The 19,746-nt window shown below is 49.3% G+C and overlaps 1 protein-coding gene and 1 long non-coding RNA gene across 3 annotated transcripts in view; both read left to right on the top strand.

The window, feature by feature from the left end:
- Window positions 1-19,746, top strand: part of LOC309663023 — a 55,927-nt gene that overhangs the window by 15,385 nt on the left and 20,796 nt on the right. The gene's annotated exons all lie outside the window — the stretch shown is intronic.
- On the top strand, window positions 3,109-19,459 carry HJURP (Holliday junction recognition protein). 2 transcript variants are annotated; one of them, XM_082466287.1, is made up of 10 exons: window positions 3,109-3,294; window positions 3,477-3,543; window positions 6,002-6,057; window positions 9,490-9,583; window positions 11,859-11,923; window positions 13,121-13,213; window positions 14,394-14,472; window positions 16,390-17,301; window positions 17,809-17,981; window positions 19,188-19,459. In XM_082466287.1, the coding sequence occupies exons 1-10, from the start codon at window positions 3,199-3,201 to the stop codon at window positions 19,227-19,229; spliced, it is 1,677 nt and encodes a 558-aa protein (XP_082322413.1). In that variant the 5' UTR covers window positions 3,109-3,198; the 3' UTR covers window positions 19,230-19,459. The 2 variants fall into 2 exon arrangements, with proteins under 2 accessions (XP_082322413.1, XP_082322412.1); XM_082466286.1 differs by having other exon boundaries at window positions 3,113-3,294; window positions 16,390-17,981.

Here is a 19,746-nt window from a genome sequence, read left to right as displayed (position 1 = left end):
ACTTTCGCATCTTTGAAAGTTCGAAACTTGAAGGTTCGTTATGGAGGAGAGTTACTGTATAAACGGTGCTTCACTAAAGATCCTGCAGCTAAATCCTTGCCAACAACCTTAACTACTTGGGATAGATCTCAAAAAGAAGGCTCATTAAATCAAAGAATAAACACATTTTGTGAGCTTTGACTGACATCTTTTGGAAAGTCAATTTGTTGTTGGCTATTTACACCCTCTTCACTTCCATCAGCCCTGAAACAACAGAAGAAAGTAAACCCTTTTCTTGGCAGCCAAACGTATCGCCTTGATGGTTGTGGTTGATAATTCATCTGGAACGACGTTTTCACTGTTACACAGCAGTTTCTGTGTCCACAAAGGGACCAGCCAAAAGCTGTGCTTCTCCAACCACAGAAATATCACTGGTGGTGACATTTCCACACCTTTCCAACATGAAATTATGCACACAGCAACTCTGTGCAGAATAAATCTCCAATTATATAAAATTTTATAAAATTGAGGCACATTTTATGAAAACTGACATAAAATCATTCAAATGAGAATTATTTCCTATGTATACGTGTAATTTGAACAGCGCTTCGAGGGGTGAAAATTCTGGCTGGGCCAGCAGGGGGCGCTGTGCAAGCGCAGCCAGAGGCGGAGCTGCTGCTGCCCAGCCGAGCATCACCCTCTTCCTCGCCGCCTACCAAAACCCCGAGAGACTCAGAGGTGCGGCACCCAGCTACTTCCGCTGCCCGGGAAGGAGCTGATTTGTGATCCTTCCCCGTTACTGGGCGATGGGGGTGGTGGGGGAGGAGTCTGCATAGCTGGTCTGGTTCCTGAGGCCACAGGTTTAGGCTACTAGGGTGGGGTGCCGGGTGGAAGTGGTGTTCCGTAGGGATGGTGTCAAATTATGAGCATCGTTCCGGGCTCCTTCTTCCTGAGCTGGGCCGCTACTTTGGACCATGGCATGGGGAAAGCTGGTCAGAAAGGACTGGGAGACCAGCGGGCCAATGCACGGGCTTCAGCTGTTTCAGAGGGGAGTGGCCAAAGTGGGTATGTTAATTCAAAAAGACACACGCACCCCAATGTTCATTACAGCACTATTTACAATAGCCAGGTCATGGAAGCAACCTAAATGCCCATCGGCAGATGAATGGATAGGGAAGATGTGGTACATATATACGATGGAATATTACTCAGCCATAAAAAGGAATGAAATTGAGTCATTTGTAGAGACGTAGATGGATCTAGAGACTGTCATACAGAGTGAAGTAAGTCAGAAAGAGAAAAACAAATATCATATATTAACACATATATGTGGAACCTAGAAAAATGGTACAGATGAACCGGTTTGCAGGGCAGAAATAGAGACACAGATGTAGAGAACAAACGTATGGACACCAAGGGGGGAAAGTGGTGGGTGGGGGGGTGGTGGTGTGATGAACTGGGAGATTGGGATTGACATGTATACACTGATGTGTATAAAATAGATAATAAGAACCTGTTGTATAAAAAAATAAATAAAATAAAATTCAAAAAGAAAATTTAAAAAGTGGGTATGTTTCTGGACCTTCAGTTAAAGACGTGAACTTGAGAAATCGTTTCCATGAAGCTGTCCATGAGCCCCGGGGGTAGAACAGATCCTCGGAGAGTCAGTGAAGTGAGGGAAGGATGCCCTGAAGCCTGGGAGTGGTGTCCTAGGAGTGGGGACCAAGCCCTAGGAGAGGTCAATTTGGACGTTCCAAGTCTCTAAATGAGATGAGTTAAATGTTCGAAACTAACGTATGTGGAAACACTGAGTCTAGGGAACAGCACGCTAAACTTATGAGCGCCCCCAAGGGAGGAGGAGACAGAAAACTGAGCCTATTTGTGAAAATTGGGAAAGTTACACATGGGATGTGTAGGTTCAGTGGCCACTTGCAGCAAGGTCCTTTGTTACAGGTGGGATTCTCCAGGGAGCAGACAGGGGGACGGAGATACCATGCAGGATGTTTATTATTAGGGAATGACCTTCAGATTGGCGGCTGTGAAAGGAAGGGAAAGACTGCGTGCCCATCAGATTGTCCTTCACTGGCTGAAATGGCCAGGGCTTCAGGTTCCCACCCGGACCTGTCGTTGGATTTGGGCCGCCCTGGGGTTGCAGGATCGTGGGTGAGGCGCGCTCTACAACTGAGGCAGTCCCTGAAGAGGGCGACAGCAGAAGGCGCCCCGGAGAAGCCCTCCCGGCAGCTGCGGCCTGAGGGTGGCCTGGGAATTACGCAGCATCTCTGTGTCCATCACAATATATTTCCTACATGAGCCCCAATGTTCTAACACCCCCCCTTCTCCCCTAATTTCCGCTGGATCGCATGATAGGATTGGGGTGCGGGCTGAGAGGAGGTGAAGAGCCCCATCTAAGGGTCCTAATCATGCTCAAAGTTATACTCATTTTTTATCACACATTGTGGTAACCGCACAAGCACATAAATACGGCTCAGTGACGATGCTGAATTATCCATTCTCTAGAGAAAATATTACAAAATTAATATCAGTGGAGCCGAGTATGCAATACAAATTATGTGCGAAAAAGGTGTGCCCAGGAGGTTAATTAAAATACCGTATTATATTTTCCTGGATTCAGTGACGTTTATCGTATTCCTCCTTTCTAAATGCATGTTCACTTTCCCGCCTCCTTTTGTATTCGTAATTCCGTGATGTCTTTCTCGGCTCTCCGCTCTCGTAACTGCGCGGAGACCAGAGGCGGCCTGGGCGAGGAAGCCGGCCCGGGGCAAGGCTCAGGGCGACATTCAGGTGAGGGGCTGCCCCGCACCGGCGGCGAGTCCCAGCGCAAGTCACCTGGAAATCTCCGGTGCACGACAGGGGAAATCATACTCGTGTGGTCCTGTTGATTAACAAGCACAGGACGCGCGCAGGGAAGGTCACGCCATCGACCTCCCAGCGCGAGGCGGCGGATCCCCGCCTCCCCTTTCCGCTCCGTGCGCGCGCGTCCCGGGCAGGGCGGGGCCGAAAACTCGGGCACGGATTGGCCGAGAGAAAGCTGCGCCAAAGTGTTTGAAAGGCCCAATCAGCGCCCGGCCTTTCCGAGACAGCGAATGGAAAACCGGAGGGGCGGGCCGGAAGGGCGGGAGTCGCTATTTGAACCGCGACGCGGGGAGCGATTCTCTGTTCGGTTTCCCGCTGGAGTAGGTATTTGGCTGTTCGCGCGCCATGGAGGGCGAGGTCCTGGGAGAGGAGGCGCTACTGCGGAAGCTCAGGGACAGCCGCCGCCGCTTCCAGAGGCGCATGCAGCTGCTGATAGAGAAGGTGCGGCTCCCCCCGCTGGAGGGGAGGGGGAGCGGGACGGAAGGGGAAGGAGTAGCGGCGGGAGGAGGAGGCAGGGTTGGGGACCCCCGAGACTTGCAGCCTCGCGCTGGCGCCTTCTCAGCCCGGGTCAGGGGTTCCTCTCGGCCCTCCGATCTGACAGGATGCCCCTTCCTCTCCCGCAGTACAACCAGCCCTTCGAGGACGCCCCGGTGGTGCAGATGTCCACGCTGACCTACGAGACGCCCCAGGGTACGAGTCAGCCCCCCTTTCTGAATATTTACGGTTAAGAGTGTAACTAGAATAGTGTCCTACTAGAGTTTGAAATGCTGTCCCTGCTCTCTTGAAAATAAACCTTGTTCACCTAGTAGGTACTAAACCGTCACTAGTTCCCTTGAACCTATAAATTACTTAAATTACTTATTTCTAACAGAATTACGTATTAAGACAGAATTCTGATGACACATAGATGCATCCTCATTAAAAATGTCCCCGCCTGGGTTGGCATCCGCGCTGGCTGTTTAATAGCCATGTCAGCTTGGGCCCATTGCTTTAGCCAGGCTGTGACTCAGTTTCTTCACCTGTAAAATGGAAAGATGATGACAATAATATTTACTTGGCGTGGAGATTGTGACAGTTACAGAAGATGAAGCTCTTGGAACAGTGCCTGGCACTAGTAAACACTCGTACTGACTGTTATTTGACCTGTTTGATTTGAGGTTCTGAGTACTTTGGAATTTGACCTGAATCTAAGGAGAAGGACCCATTCTGTTTAATGGTTGATGCTGCAAACTGACTTAAATCTCATGGATTCTCTTTGGTAAATAGCTGGAGAAAGTTTGCCCTGGGTGAGGTCAGTGCCTGCCATTCAGCCCCATTCCAACTCAGTATTACCTACTAATAAAAGTGAATCTCAGACCCAGTTCTGCTGTGCACCAGACAGACAGGTACAAAACAGTTCGTAATTCAATGAAATCCTAGCTCTGCTTTTTCAGCTGGCCTAGCCATACCCTGGGTGAAAAGTTTATTCAGGCAGAAGCTAAGGTATTCCAGTAGTAGGTTTCTGTTACGCTGGCCTCTGTCAGGTGGTGACAAGTCTAACCCGAATGCAGGACTCAGGAGTGTGTAGAAATCATTCCTAAGGGTGCTGTCAACGGGCTTCACAGTGTTCTCATGGCCTGTTCATGCAAGGATGGGCAATGTCTGGAATGTTTCGGTCAATTCACATATCTTGAACACCACTAATTTCACCAGTGAAAACTCATTTCAGACTCCCGTTTGATGAGAACAGTAGTCGAAGCATCAAACACTTTAGCATGTGGAAGACCTCCTGGAGAGCTTGTTGAAACAGATTCCTGGGGCCACTGACAGCAATGCTGGATGTGGATTGGGGGGTCTGTGTTCTAACAAACTTCTAGCTGATGGGAGCGCAGCTTGCTAGACCTGTAGCTTCCCTTGGAGAGGTACTCAGTTAGGGAGTGGCCTTTTTGATTAAATGCTAGCTGACCACTCTTACAGGGTGAATTCCTGCAATTTAAGGCAAAACCATAGGGGGTAGATTGGAACTAACAACCACACTGATTATGGTGAAGACAGCAGGTGAGTAATAGTCATTCACATGTTGACAGCTAAGCATATGCCTGTGCTTCTAAGAGTCTCAGGTTTCCCAACACCGTGCGAGGTGGGCACTGTTAGAATCATCAGTGTTTCATAGCAGAGGATACAGCAGAGAGAAGTTAAGGAACTTGCCTGTGTCACTTGCCAAAGTGGCAAAGCTTTGGTTTGACTCCAAGCGCCTCTGTTCAAGCGTCACTCTGTTCTGGAAAGGCCACATGGCCCAGTGGTCAGGACCCCAGAGAGTCACTCCCCTGGGTTCACAGCCTGGCCTCACCACATGGGCGAGTGGCCTGGGCTGGTTATTTCACCTTCTCCTTGCCTCTGTCTCCATCTGTACAGTGAACTTGGTGAGTATCTCTCCGAAAGGAATTAAGAGTACCATACGAGTCATATGTCAGTGAGTTGTAAATGAGGTGTACTTGGAAAGGGTTTAGCCTGGAGCCTGGAAGAGTAAGCACCGTGTAATTATTGCTGCTGTTACCATCATCAACAACCATCTCAAGCCTCGCAACCCAGTGATCCCTTCTTTATTAATTTGAATTTACCTGGGAGCCAACGGAGGTTTAGGGAGAGATTGAGTATCTTGCCCAGATTCTGCTAGCTAGTAAGTGCAGGACTCCAAAACTCAGTGTTTACCCCCTGTGCCGAGGGCTTGCTCTGTAACGTGTACATTGTCCTGAGAAAGCACTTGCACGGTACATGGGGTAGAGAGGTTGCCCTTGAAAAGTGATCTCTCTCTCTGTAGTATATGGATGACTCTCAGTATATGTATTTTGAGGACAGTACTTGGCTTACATATGTTCGTTTTTTCCATTTAATTTGTGGCTTAATGCTGGATTCAATGAGCTGCTTGCTGCCTAATAGGTAGGAGAGATTTTCGTTAATGACAGATTTTTGTCTAGTGTTGATTTTTGAAAAACCTTCAACCTCACAAAAATGAGAAACAACAGAATATCAGGAATATGGCTTGGTTATGTCTTGGTTATATTAGATCTTTCTGTTGCCTGTCACTTTGGTTTTCTTTGAATTCAGATTGAACAGAAACTCAGTGTTCATGATTACTTAAGTGGTCATTTTTATTTCTTTTCTTAAGGATTGCGAGTTTGGGGAGGAAGATTAATAAAGGAAAGAAACACAGGACAAATCCAGGTATTCAATGTCAAATTTTATTGCCAACGTGCCTTGCCGTGGAGGAAGGTTGATGTGAATAGAGGTGGAGATGAGCTGGAACTGCGCCCAGGGGCCACTGCAGGATGTCGTTCCACAGTTTTCTCACCCTAACTGCCCTATTTTCTTGTGTATAAGGATTTACTGAGACGCATGTCTTCTGTTGCTTGTCAAGTGCAGGTAGGAGCTTGTGATGCTTATGCCCCTTGCATCCCCCGGTGTTTCCCCTGCCATGGACCAAGGGGCTCTGACAACTGGAGCCCACCTGTAAGGTGGAGCCAGCTGGATAGACCTCCCCCATCCCCAGCTTCAGCCACAGCTACCAGCTTGCTTTGCCAGGTCCTTACAGGAAAGAACAAATCCAGGTCCTTCCGGGAAGGAAAAAAGGCATCTTTCCCTCTTCTGAAAGGAGCAAGAGGTTAGGGAGAGGGTGCCCTGTGCCGTTCACTACCTTTTAAAACCCAGGTGTGTTTTTCCCGAGTTTATCCATGGACACAGCAGCTATGTGATCTCTTACCTTCATGGGAGGGGCCTTCCTACTGTGAGACCCAGGGTGTCTTGTTTTTTTGTGGCAGTGACTTTTGTAAGGATGTCTGGTATCCTCTTAATCACCACTCCTCACCATGTGGTGCTTCCTCGTGGCCAGCTGGGGAGCCGGTGCCCAAGAATGAAAACATCAGCATTAGGGTTACATAGCAATTAACAGCAAATCTGAAATCAAATTTCCTCCTGATTGGTTATTTTAACACATAATACATTTAGTCATAGAAATGTTAGAAATACATATAACTACTGAAAATTAACCTGACTCGTATATGCAGAGATAAGAGATAGTCACTAATAATAATAATATTTTAGTATACTGTGTATGTATTTATAAATACACATTTCTTTATCCCCTTTTTTCTTTTAAATAGACTTTTTTTTACCCTCTTTTTTCCACTTAGTACATATTGTGAAAACTCCTCTTTGTTATCTGTTGTATAATTCAATCTTCTTTTTAAAAAAAACCTGCTCTCTTATTGATAGTCATTTAGCTGTTTTCACTTTCCTGTATTATAAGTCAGGATCAGCACTCTTTTCCTGCAAAAGTCTAGATCAGGGGTCCCCAACCCCTGGGCCATGGACCACTAGAGGTCCATGGTAGAGGTCCATGGCCTGTTAGGAACCGGGCTGCACAGCAGGAGGTGAGCAGCGGGCGAGCAAGCGAAGCTTCATCTGTATTTACAGCCACCCCCCATCGCTCGCATTACCACCTGAGCTCCGCCTCCTATCAGATCAGCAGCGGCATTAGATTCTCATAGGAGCTCGAACCTTACGGTGAACTGCACATGCGAGGGATCTAGGTCGTGCACTCCTCATGAGAATCTAATGCCTGATGATCTGGGGTGGAGCTGAGGTTGTGATGCTAGCGCTGGGGAGCGGCTGCAAATACAGATCATCATCAGCAAAGAGGTTTGACGGCACAGGGACCGTAATAAATCAGTTGCTTGCAGACTCATATCAAAACCCTATCAGTGAGTGGCAAGTGACAGTTAAGCTGCATCTTATGGCGTAGACTGGACATAAGCAACACACTTCGAGTGTCACTGTCTCCCATCACCCCCAGATGGGACCATCTAGTAGCAGGAAAACAAGCTCAGGGCTCCCACTGATTCCGCATTATGGTGAGTTGTATAATTATTTCATTGTATATTGCAATGTAATAATAGAAATAAAGTGCACGATAAATGTAACGCACTTGAATCATCCCCAGACCATCCCCCCACTCCCACCCCGGTCCATGGAAAACTTGTCTTCCGCGAAACCGGTTCCTGGTGCCAAAAAGGTTGGGGACCGCTGGTCTAGATGATAAATATTTTAGGCTTTGCTGCCCATGTGGTCTCTGCTGCAGCCACTCAGCTCTGCATTGTAAGGGGAAAGCAGCCAAGGACAATAGGTGAACAGACAGGTACAGCTATGTTCCAATAAAACTTTATTTATAAGACCCCTGTTACATACAGAGACAGAGAACCGTTCTTATCTCTTCCCAGTGCTGTCACCCCTGTTCAGTAAGTGCCAAGAAGTGGGATCATTATGTCAAAGGTTATGCATTCTTTAAATTATACATAATAATGGTACCCACTGATCAGCCACTGCTTGAATGGTCTTGGTGGCAAAGTGTTCTCATCTGGACATTTATTTAATGTTTTTACTTAAAATTAGGAGGAGCCCCCCCTGGAATCTACGGAATTCTAAGCCCCTTTCCTGGGGTTAGAAAACTGGGCGTGGTCTGTGATGACAGCTCAGAGGTCTACAGCCTCACTCGAGTCACCACCCGCTGCCTGCCCTGGGGCTGTGGAGGCAGTAGGCCCCGTGGGCTGTGCGTGGGCTGTGCATTGACCCAAGGGTTTGTCCTATCACATGGCCTGGGTTCTGTTTCCGACCCCAGAGCTGCCTGTAGTTAGACGCTGGGGCCGATTGGCTGCTACCCCATGATTCTCAGGCCACGTTCTGTGACGCCTCCAGCCACAAAACAGCCCCGTACACTCTGCCGCATCCCAGCTCACCCGAGGCAAAGGTGGTGACCTCCCCCAGGCAGGATTCACAGACGCCTAGGAGATGCTGTCTGGGCGCCACCCCAAAAGGGACAGGCCTCACCACGTTCTCACTCCTGTTCTTGCAAGGCTGGGGGGGTCCTAAAAATATTTTAGCCAATCTGGCATCTTGAATTCTCCAGTTTCCCTAGTGAGAGCCCATCCATGGCATTCGTCATGGTTGTTAGAAAGGCCAGTTGTGCGGATGAGACTCTAGAGAGGGAAGCACGGCCTCCTCGGCGGCGGCCCACTGACTGCCTCGCAGGCTGAGCCCTGGTCAGGACAGCTGACCGCCCCGTGGCCAGAGCTCCGCTTGAAAGTGGCTCCCCGTGCCAGGGTCCCACCACATGCTGAGGCTTTTAGAGGAATTGTAGGTCTCACGACATGGAGATACACTCACTGTTAAGATTAAAACGTCACAGAAAGTCCCCCAGGGGCCTCTTGAATTTCTGGATTCTACCTGAGGATCTGGTGACAGTTGTGTTCTGTTTCGTTTTGGCCGTGGCCCTGTGCCTCCAGGCCAGGGCGTTCTGGGCCTGTCCACTCGTGCCCCTGTTTCCCGCTTTCCCTGCTCCATCACTTACCATCCAAGTGGTTTCTGAGGCAGCAGCCCTTGGCACGGCCAGAGGAAGAAAGCTCAGTTCTTTTTCCAAGGGAAAGCTTGTCTATCTGCTAGGAGTTTTGAGGCCTTTTGTACTGTAATATTCTAGAAGAGGAGCCCCAGGAAACTTCCTGTTCTCTCATGCGCTAAAGGAAGAGGAAGGATTGTCGGTATGTTACTTGACAGTGGCTTTGAAATGTGTTATGACCGAATCAAGCGTGTCTTATCGACTTCAAGGGCTCCCCGGTGAAGACGGACGACAGGACAGATGAACCCATGCGAGTCCCAGCTGAAGGTCACGAGCTTCCCTTGCCCTGCACACAAGTTGAGGGTGAGTGTCCTGGCACTAGAAAGCCAGGTCCGGAGGGACATGGGTCTTTTGTCAGAACATTTCAAGTCTAGATCCCTCACTCTGACTTTTTCCAAGGTGTATTTTAAAAACTAAAACATTTGAAAGTGCCCTGTTACTTCTTTCTAAGCTCTTCTAAGGAGCTGTCTCGCTCACAGTTACATTGTGGTACTTGACACATAAACGGTACTCGAATATTCTAGAATAATAAAGCCCTCACCCCTACCCACCCATTTTATTTTGTTTTGACCTTTTGCCAAAAAAAAAAAAAAAAAAAAAGATTAATCTCAAGAATTTATTAACAGTAAGACTTTGATGTGCCCTTGCAGGCTGGTGTCATGGACCACTAGCTCCTACGTGCCCTGCAGGCATCCTTTCTCCTGCTTCCTGTTCCCGTGGGGCCTCCTTTCCCTTCCTCAGGCTAGCCGAGCTGCTGAGCCCCTGGCCCAGTCTGTTTTCTCAGAAATCCACCCATTTTCTTTCTTTCTTTCTGTCCCAGCCTCTCCCTCTACCCTGGGTACATCCCATCAGATCTCACCTTGAACACACAGAACAGAATTCATATCTCCCGTCTCGGGCCCCTCTCTAGCTGCCTCCCCGTGTTCACCTTCCCTCCACAACCCAGTCTGTAACAGTGGCCCATTTCACCGCTTCTGGTGTTCTTGCCCCCGTGCACACCTCAGCTGGTCCCCTTCTGGCTTCTGGCTCCGTCTCAAAAGCACACCTCGTGGTGAGGCTCCCGGTGGCCCCGTGGCTGAATCCGGTTGGCATTCTTTGATTTTTATCCTGTTGTCCTCTCAGTAGCATTCGAAGCTTCTGGAAAGTCTGGCCGTGGCCTCAGTGCCCCTGAGCCCCCCGGGCTTTCTCCCTCCTCTCAGCCCCTCTATCGTCCCACCTCCCACCTTGGCTGGTGCCCTTTCCCGAGAGTTGGGCATCTTTGTCCCTCACTCCAGTGGAATCCCCTGCCCAGACCCCCTCTGGGTGTGTTTATTGCCAGCAGCCTCTCTCCTTGAACACTTTGTCTGCACTCTGCATATCTCAGCTCAAAAAGCCAACCCAACAGACCTGTCCTCAGGACAAGGCCACCACCATCTTCCCTGTAGAATGAGCCAGAAACCCAGCATCCTCTTGGCCTCAGCCCCTCCCTCTTCCTCATATCTGAGACAGCGCTGTCCCGTGCCTTTGCCACCACCGTCTCTCTTGCCCCTCTGCCCAATGCCCCACGCCCCACGGTGCCAGCTCCTGTCTCCACCTGGCCCCCACCCCGCTGACACCTTTGAACGTGCAAATCTGGTCACGTGGCTTCTCTGTTCAAAGCACTGCAATGGCTGCCCATTCCTCTGAGAGTGAAAAGAATTCAGACCATGGCTGACCTGCCCACTGTCTTTTCGCTGCCCCCTGGAAGCCCCCTGGTCCCCAGATCGGAGCAGACTCCCACTTTTACCTGTGTTCTCCACACCTGGCTCTTCCCCTTGTGGCAGCTAAACAGCTGAGTAATTACAGACTTTGTTCTTGTCCTGTGGAACTGGCCTTTCTGCAGCCTTTGTCCGTCCTGCCCAGGCCCTTGCCCGCACTGAGCAGTCAGAGATATGGGTTGAGTCCTAAAGGGGAAACCGGTGGTCTTTCAGATCAGAACTAGAAAGAACTTGATGGAGATGTTTACTCATGGGTGTTATTTGTTTACCGGTATCAATCCAAATTTTAACTCCATAAAGCCTTGGGTCCATGAATTTCCTGCACTGCTTGAAATCAGTAGAAATAGTTCTTCTTGAGCTGAACTGTCCAGTGTGGTAACCACTAGTCACCTGTGACTATTCAAGTTCATTGAAAATTAAGTGAAGTTTAAAATGCAGTTCCCTAGCCTCCCCACCCACATTCCACGTGTTCAACAGCCACGTGTGGCTAGTGGCTGACATCCTGGACAGCAGCTGGGGGGCCTTCCGCCATCACAGAAGGTTCTGCTGGACAGTGCTGGCCAGTGCTGGCCTAGAGGGACTCAGCTTCCAGGATCAGAGGCCATGGAAAGAGCCAGAGGTGATACAAAAGTTGCTTTCCCGCATCTCCCCGACTCTGGGCGTGTTCCTGTTCTGATGGTTTCTCTGCAGGGCGACAGATGGCCATGTCCCTATTAAAGGGGGCCACTTGAAGCAATAGGAGTTTTCACTGTAAGGTATACTCAAGCAATGCAAAAACTATCCTCGAGAGAAAAACGCAAGCTTTCTTTAAAAATTCTGATGGAAATTTCCTTTGCTTTTAGATTCAATAAGCAGTGATACTGATACAACTTTATTCCAGGAAGATGTGGTCGCTGGTAACTTAATGGTAAGACCTGTCTTTTGTAATGAAGGGACAGAGTTGAGGCTTGGGGACAAGTGCACATTCTCATGACCTACATCTTCCTGTAAGTCCCCTTCTGAGGCTCGCTCTTTGCTGACATCACCCCTCAGGTCTCTGTCCCCACGTTCAGATCCCCTAAGGCAGCAAGTCACCCCTTCTCGGTTCAGCACGTACTGCCCCAGTTCAAGCCCGATTTACTGAACTTACGTAAACGTTGGGTGATGTTCCCTCTGCAAATAGAACAATCCCGGCCGTGGTTCACAGTGTGCCCTGGGCCTTGACCGATCTCACGGTGTAGAAAGTTGGGTTCTGAGTCGGTCTTTTCCCATAGAGATGGTGTCATAAGGGAGGCGCTCTGGGGAGCGTTTCCAGGTCAGCCCTCGGGATGGACGAGAACACACAGGACAGAATCCCCCCGAGCCTCTGACCCTGACCCCTGGGTCAGATGCCAGAATAGCTGGCATGTGGTTTTCCTCTGAAAGCACTACTTTTGTACAGAGGTTCGCCCACACACCCGTGTGACTTGTGTCTACCTAGAATTAGGTAGTGGCCCTGGCGGAGGAAAGGGGTGCGTTGTGAGGTATTGTGTCGGGGTGGCAGTGAAGGGGAGCAGGCGGCCCTGGCAGTAAAGGGCCAAGGTGTCGGCCGTTCCCCGGTGTGTTCCTGTGACCCCCCGTCTGCAGCCCCAGGCCCTGACTAAGCCCCACCGGGGTGCGTAGCAGAGGCTGAGGCCCCCTATTTCCAATGTATGGCAGGTGAGGGGTAGGAGAGGCGAGGGTCCCTGCCCCCTGAGGTGGACACTGAGCTTCTTTTCTTATAAACATACCAATTGGGGTCGATTCCAGTAGTTGTGTCCTAAACTCGCCTAAGAATATTGTTTCTTTTTTTCTCTTATTCTAGTAATATTGTCATAAACTTCTCCAAACTGGTATGTTTTGTCTTTCTATTTTCTTTCGGATTGTTACCATTGGGTCAGTTCCCTAAAGTCGGATTCCAGGGTCAGGTGGGTTTTCAGAGGGGGCTGGACCACTTTGTGCTGCTAACAGCAGGAGGTCAAGAAGTGACTTGGAGGAACTTCGTTTAAAGACGTGTACACTAACGAGCTTGCCAGCGTGTCCCAGGATCCCAGAGCTCGGCCGTACCCAGCAGCTCTTACGAATACTGACTTCTCTTTGGTGTCAGCCTGCAGTGCCCTGGAGCCCAGTGAAAAATGAGCTAAGGAGGAAGTACTTGACACAAGTGGATATCCTGCTGCAGGATGAAGGGGGTTTGGAGGTAATGTTTCCTAGGGTGTGTCTTCATATAAGTAAACCATGAACTAGAGACACACTGAGGTGTCATCTTGTCTTGTTCACTCGCCACAGAGCCTGCAAAGAGCGTTTCAACGGTTGTTTCCACACCGTTTCGCTCACAGGCTCCCCAGATCCCGCTCTGCCTGAGTAAATACTCTGGGACCCTTGGGCAGCGTGATCCGCTGCCCGCTGTGCTCTGGGCAGCTCACGGGATCTAGTAGGGCCCCCACCCTCAGGCAGAGGGCTTTTAAGCTGCAGAATTAGGGAAGCTGTAGCGCCCACCTCCCTCCTTCCCTGCCGTGACCAGGGCTGCCACGGGCCACAGGGCGCCTGTTCTGCCTGCTTCGGCCGTGATGTTGGCGAGATCGGGGGCTGCGGTGGACCCCGTGGGAGGTGGGCAGCTCAGCAGCCCCTCTCCCAGGCCTGGTGCCCTCCACCTTCCACGGCAGCCAGTCTCCTGGAGCTTTGCCTGAAGGAGAGCAAAAGGCTAAAGGTGGAGTTCACGCAAGGATGCCAGCTCTAGTTTTCCAAGTTCTGTCAGTCTCATCTCCTAAAACAAAGGACATTTTAATACCAAATAACTAGGAAGTATGTGTTCTGGAATAAATAATTCATCTCAGAGGCAGCCAGCTTAACAGGAGCGTGGATATTTTCTTATGCTGCTGCTGACGGCGAGAAGTCTGTATCTGAACGAGTACGGGAAATGCCTTTTTCCTTTGTCTGGAAGCAGCAAGCGTGGCCTTTTGGTCGCCCTGCCGGTCGCGGAAGGAGGCCAGGGCCGGGACCGGCTCCGTTGTCCCAGCAACGGGTTCTCCTTCCCTCCATCTACCTGGACCGGCTGTCCTTGCTGTCAGGATAACGGTGGAGGAGGAAAAGCCGCCAGACCTCCCGAGAGATTCTGGCAGACGTGGGGCGGTGGTGGCCCTTGGGGGGCAGGGGGCGGTACGTGGAGGCCACGGGGGCAGAGCTGCTGGATCTTGCTAAGACAGCTCTTCCCACCACTGCTGGAGGCCCAGCCGGCCGCCGGCCGTCATCACGGTCACGCGTGTCACCACTGCAGCCGCAAATGGAGACGCCGTCTGTGGTTGGGAGAGCAGTTGGGGCGGGAAGCCCGAGCCAACACCTGACAACTCCTCTGTTAAAGTCATCTGCTTTGATTTCAGTGTGCCAGTTACGGAGAGGGAAAGGACACCCGTGTGACCCTGGTCCCTTCATTGGCCTCGCCCGCCAGGCCTGCCGTAGGTGAGTGTGACTTAGAAACTTTGCACAGACCATTCACTTGTGGTAGAGCCACGGCGCCCTGAGCTGGGCATATTTCATCACCATGAACTGTGAGAGACACGTGCACGTCATGGGTAACTTATTACATGGTAAGAAACAGTGCTCTTTCCTTCCGGGACTCGCATGCTAATTGCTAATTAGCTCTTTATCCCAACTTAGCATTTTGAAAACTTTTGAATCTCCAGAAATGTAGGACTCATAAAATAAACATCCTTTACCCACATTTAGCAATTCACGTTTTGTCACGTTTGCTCTATCACTCCCGACATACACGCACGTACACGTGTGTATATGTATTTGCGTTCACATATATACCACCCCTAAATGCTTCAGTGTCTCCGAAGAACAGGCTGAGTCCCCTCAGAACCACATTAAACTTGGCACACGTTGAAATGTCACAGTGACACAATACGGTTTTCCCCAGTCGTGCCATCGTTGTCCTTTGCAGCCTTTTTTATTGGTTTAACCAGCTCAGGACCCACTGGGGCACCACCTGTCGTGCTGACCGTCTCCTTCAGTCCAGGAGGGCCCCTCGGCCTTGCCGTTGTCACCACCATCATCTTTGCCATCACTGACTTTCTTGAATAGTCCTGGCCTCCAGGAGATTTGCAGAATGTCCTTCAATTTGGACTTATATGTGGTTAAGTTTATGTTAAACATTTTTGGCAAAAATACTACACAGGTGACTTTTTTGTCCTCTCAGGACGTCCTGTCAGCCTGTCCCATTGTTGGTGACTTGAGTCTGGTCGCACAGTTAAGGCAGGCCCCACCAGATTTCTCACTGCAGAAGTGCCTTTTATCCTTGGAGTCATCTGTGGATGACCCCTTGAGGTTGCCTGGTAGCCTTTTCCCCAGAACCCTCGCACCCCATGGTTTTTAGCGTCTCGCCATGACTGTTGCCTGAGCTGGGGCCGAACACAGGACTTTTCTGGTTCTGCCATTACCTCTGCCTGCATTCGTTGGCATTCTTGTATAAAGAAGGCTGAGCTATCTCCCTTCCATTTCTTTTTTCCCTTCCTTTATCCTCCCCAACATGCTTTTTCTTTATTTAACTTTTTCAGTAAGAACTCATGGACTTTTTTTTTTAATTCACATAAGAATCTGTTGTCAGTTTTCGTCACCCATTAAGCCTGGAGGAGCCCCTTCCATGCTGGCTTCTGCGTCCTCCGACCTGTCTCCATGGGGGTTTGAGCTCTTCATCCCCCACCCTGATTCCAGAGTTTTCCCCCAGCCCCCGCTGGCTCCTCCTTAACGAGGCTCATTTGGCCGGTCGTGCAGCACAAAGTAGCCTCAGAATCACAGCACCTGGTACCACTCTGCTCAATAACGTGCTGAGGAAGGTTCCAGATCTCCAAGCAGCATTGTCATCCTCAGATAATATCCCGCTGAGGGAGTGCGTTCAGAGTTATTTGGATTCTATTTTCTCTTTCAGTTGTTGTCAGTCTGACATACCTTTCCCTTCCCCACCCAGCCCTGTAGGCAAACAGGGTCATTATTTTCTGGTTTCTAATTAATCTTTGACAAGGCAACCAATTTCCAAACCATCACACAGGGAAGGAAGGCTCCTTTTAGGAAGGTCAGTGGAGAGTAAATTGTTTTGATAGCTAGAAAGAAATCTCTGAGAAGAGTCTATTCCCAAATATTTGTGAATTTTTCTTTTGCTTCTGTTTTTTGTATTGCTTAAAAAGAAATCACAATGTTATGTTATACTCCTGAAACTAACATAATGTTATGTGTCAGTTATATCTCAATTAAAAATAATAATTAAAAAAAAAAAAACCCATGCTGGTCCCCATCCAGCCTTCAGTTCCCTGATATCTGTGTGTGGTCGGTTTTAAATGGTTAACGTGGCTTTGCCTTGTGTGTGTGTTTCTCCAGAATGCTACGGTGGCGTCTCTGAAGAGAGCCCCGGTGGCCCATTTCAGCCGACTTCATTGCCCAGAGAGGGCGATGCTTTGCGCTCTTGCTCAGCAGGCCTGGCCCCGGCGCCGAGGGGTGATGGCACCTCCTTACAGGGAGGGACCGGTGGCAGCAGCTTCTCAAGCAGCCGAGGCTCTGAGGCTGAGGACATCTGCAACGCGACACTCAGCGATCTGTACGCGGGCATGCTGCACTCCATGAGCTGCCTGCTGGGTGTGAGGCCCTCCTGCGTCATCTCCACCAAGACGTTCATCCGCCAGAACTGGAGCTCCAAGCGGAGGCACAGGTGTAAGAGCAGAATGAACAGAACAGGCTGCAGAGGAGGCGGGCGCTCTCGGAGGAGCCCCCAGGAGAGACGTCCACCCAGCTCCGAACCCGCGAAGGACGTGGCAGTGTTAAGAGATCGCAAGAACTTACTCGATGTTTCTGGCCATAAGATGGGTTTAAAATTGGGAAGGGCTTTTCCTGAAGTAAACAAACCCCAGATCCACGCATTCGCTTCACGTTGGAAGGAGCTTCCGAGAACGCCTCAGAAGCTTCATTCTTCATTGACTTACTTAGACTCCAACGCGGTGTATCGTCTTGATCAGGAAAATAGATTCATGACATTAAAGTGGTTGATTTCTCCTGTAAAAATAGCTTCTAGACCCAGAGTACCGCCGGGCGAGGGAGGGAATCGTTACAGGGAGATCGAAATCAGATTTGACAAGCTTCATCAGGAATATTGCTCAAACCTTAGGAAGCAGCCCTGCCTGACTTACCTTTCCGGCTCCTCAGCTGTGGATGTGTACAGAGGTGGTCCAGCAAGCCCTGGTAGCCCCCAGGGCGTAGAAGCCCACAGACCGAGTAGCCCTCTCCGCAGAGCAAAAGGTAAGAGGTTGAGTGAGGCTTTTGAAAGCCTGGGCGAAAGATCTATCAGAGAAGGTAGCTGCCCACCAAAGAGTGACTCCTTCCCCTCACTTTCAAAGACCAACTCCACACACAGCCCGGGCCGCTCGGAGCAGACCTCTGATCTTGCTTGTCAAGGAAATGATCTGGGAGGATTTAGGAAGTCAGTATCGCTCACCAAAGCCGTTTCAGTACCCAGGGTGCAACCTCCAGGCTGTGCCAGGGATCGTTACGATGACATTAAAGAAAAATTTGACAAGCTTCATCAAAAGTATTGCCAAAAATCACTTCAGCAGACGCAGGCGCCTTCGTGTACCAGAGCATCTCTAGATAAAGCAAGTGTGGGAGTTCGGTATCAAAAAGAAGACGTCTCAGGAAAATTGGATCCAGACTCTGGCTCCCAGGGCCCCCCAAAGTTGTCATCGTCACCCCAGCAGAGCATTAAAAGTCCCCTCGGCTCGAACACAATTGGGGCCCCTCCATCTACAGGTTTTGCTCTCGATGCCAGCTGGGGCCGTCAAGTCCCCACAAAACGACGCCGATTATCAGACCCTCAGGTGTGCAGACAGTGGGCTGGACCCTGGGATTTCTCACCTGTGGGCAGAGCCATCCCGAGGCCCGGGGAAGAGGCTGGCTCTTTACAGCACACCTGGGAAGAGAAGGTGCGTTTCTGTTTGTCGAATGTGGGTGTTTTGCAACAGGATTCTTAAGTGTTAATTTTCCGAACTTTCTCCCAAATTCTTTTCCTTCCTCTAAAATCAGCATTTTTACACATTTTCTATTGGAATGCATTTAGGGGATGTTTCTAAAAAGCTTCCCTTAAGACACTCTATCCCATCCTTGTCAAACTGTCACTTCCAGCCTCTTCACCTCACACTCAGAACATAGCTGTTGCAGGCAAAACTGATCTAGAATTGACGACTCTGACCCCTTCTGGATCCCTCCTGGGGACAGAGCAGGAGTCAGCCCTTGGGGAAGCCCCAGCAGCATCCCCCTCATGTGAGGGGCCGGACCACACGCTCCTGCTCGGCCCACGGTCTCCTGTCCTCCCCACTGAAGCCCACCCGCTCCCCAACCTTGGCCACGGTTTAGCTTGTGCAGGTGCCTTAAGCTGAAGCTTTACCCTGCATGCACCATTGTATCTTCTCCAGAGACAAGCCGCCGTGAGTGGTTAAATTTTCTCACGTGGGCGCCAGCTTTCCCAGCCTGGATTTCAGCGTGTCACACGCGGGGATTTGGACAGTATATCCCAAGTCCGTGTCACTTGTCCACTGGCTGATGGGATCTGACTGAGTTTGGTTTGGCCGGCTCCTTCTGGAACTACAGTATAAACATACTTAACCATTTTTCTGTATTTTCTTTTCTTTCTCTACTTAACGTTATAAATTTCTTGAGGAAAGGGACCAAATCTTCGTGAGCTGTGAACACAAGGAATTTTAAGGGCTAACCTTTGAGTGCCCTCTGTGCTCCAGGCCATGTTAACCCTTTTTCACACCTTCCTTCCTTAATCCCCATGTGAACCCTTTGATTACATAGGTTCTGTCCAATAGGCAGTGCTAGCTCTTCTTCTTATAAATAAGGAAATGTAGTCTTAACTGCTGAATCCACATGGGCAGTGCATGGCTGGGCCAGGATTCGAAAGCCCATGGCCTTAACCATCAGTTTGCACTGCCTGCCTGAGGGGTTACCGTTACTTTTTTTTTTCTTTACGTTCCTTAGGATATTTATTAAGCAGCATAGCATTCTCTATAATGACTCAAATATTTATATATATTCATTGGAGTTGAATACAACAGTTAAGCTTTTGGGGGCAGGCAATGGGAATTCTAGTGGAATTATACTGAAATCTATTTTTTTTTTTTTTTTAGAGGAAAGAACAACACATCTTTCAGGATGGAAGAGAAAAGTGATTTCGTGTTAGAAAACCTCAAAGCTGAAAATCTATCGCCAAGTTATTCTGAAGTATTCCCTCTTTCCTCTCTTTGATTTTTGTGTATTTTTTTTAATTCTCAAGAATATATGACAACTTGCTTTGCTTATCTGCCTTTCAAAGCAAATTTCTATGAAATTGGTTCCGTTGAGATGACTCTCTGGGTTCTTGGAAATTATCTGAATAAAGCTGACCAATTAAAATTTTTAATGTTATTCTTTATAGGCCGATTTTTCTCATGTTTTCTTTGTTACATTTAGACGTGACCAGAGAATCCTCCCTTACATTTCCTATTTCCTTAGAGAAATCGTTTGCTATGAAACCTAAGTTTAAGTCCTGGATACAGTGATCCTGGAAGGAAAATACAGCTGCTTAGTCTTTTAAATTCAGACCCATGGGACTTGGTATCTTCCATAATAGGAGGTAGCAAATCGAACCATCGTACAACTTACCCATAAAAGTAGTTCCTAGCATTTTAATATTTTTAGATGAAAACA

The sequence above is a fragment of the Balaenoptera physalus genome (assembly GCF_965194825.1).
Source record: "Balaenoptera physalus genome assembly, chromosome: 6".
Taxonomy (NCBI): domain Eukaryota; kingdom Metazoa; phylum Chordata; class Mammalia; order Artiodactyla; family Balaenopteridae; genus Balaenoptera; species Balaenoptera physalus.
Note: the sequence above shows the minus strand (reverse complement) of the source record. Positions and strands in the feature narration are given on the sequence as shown.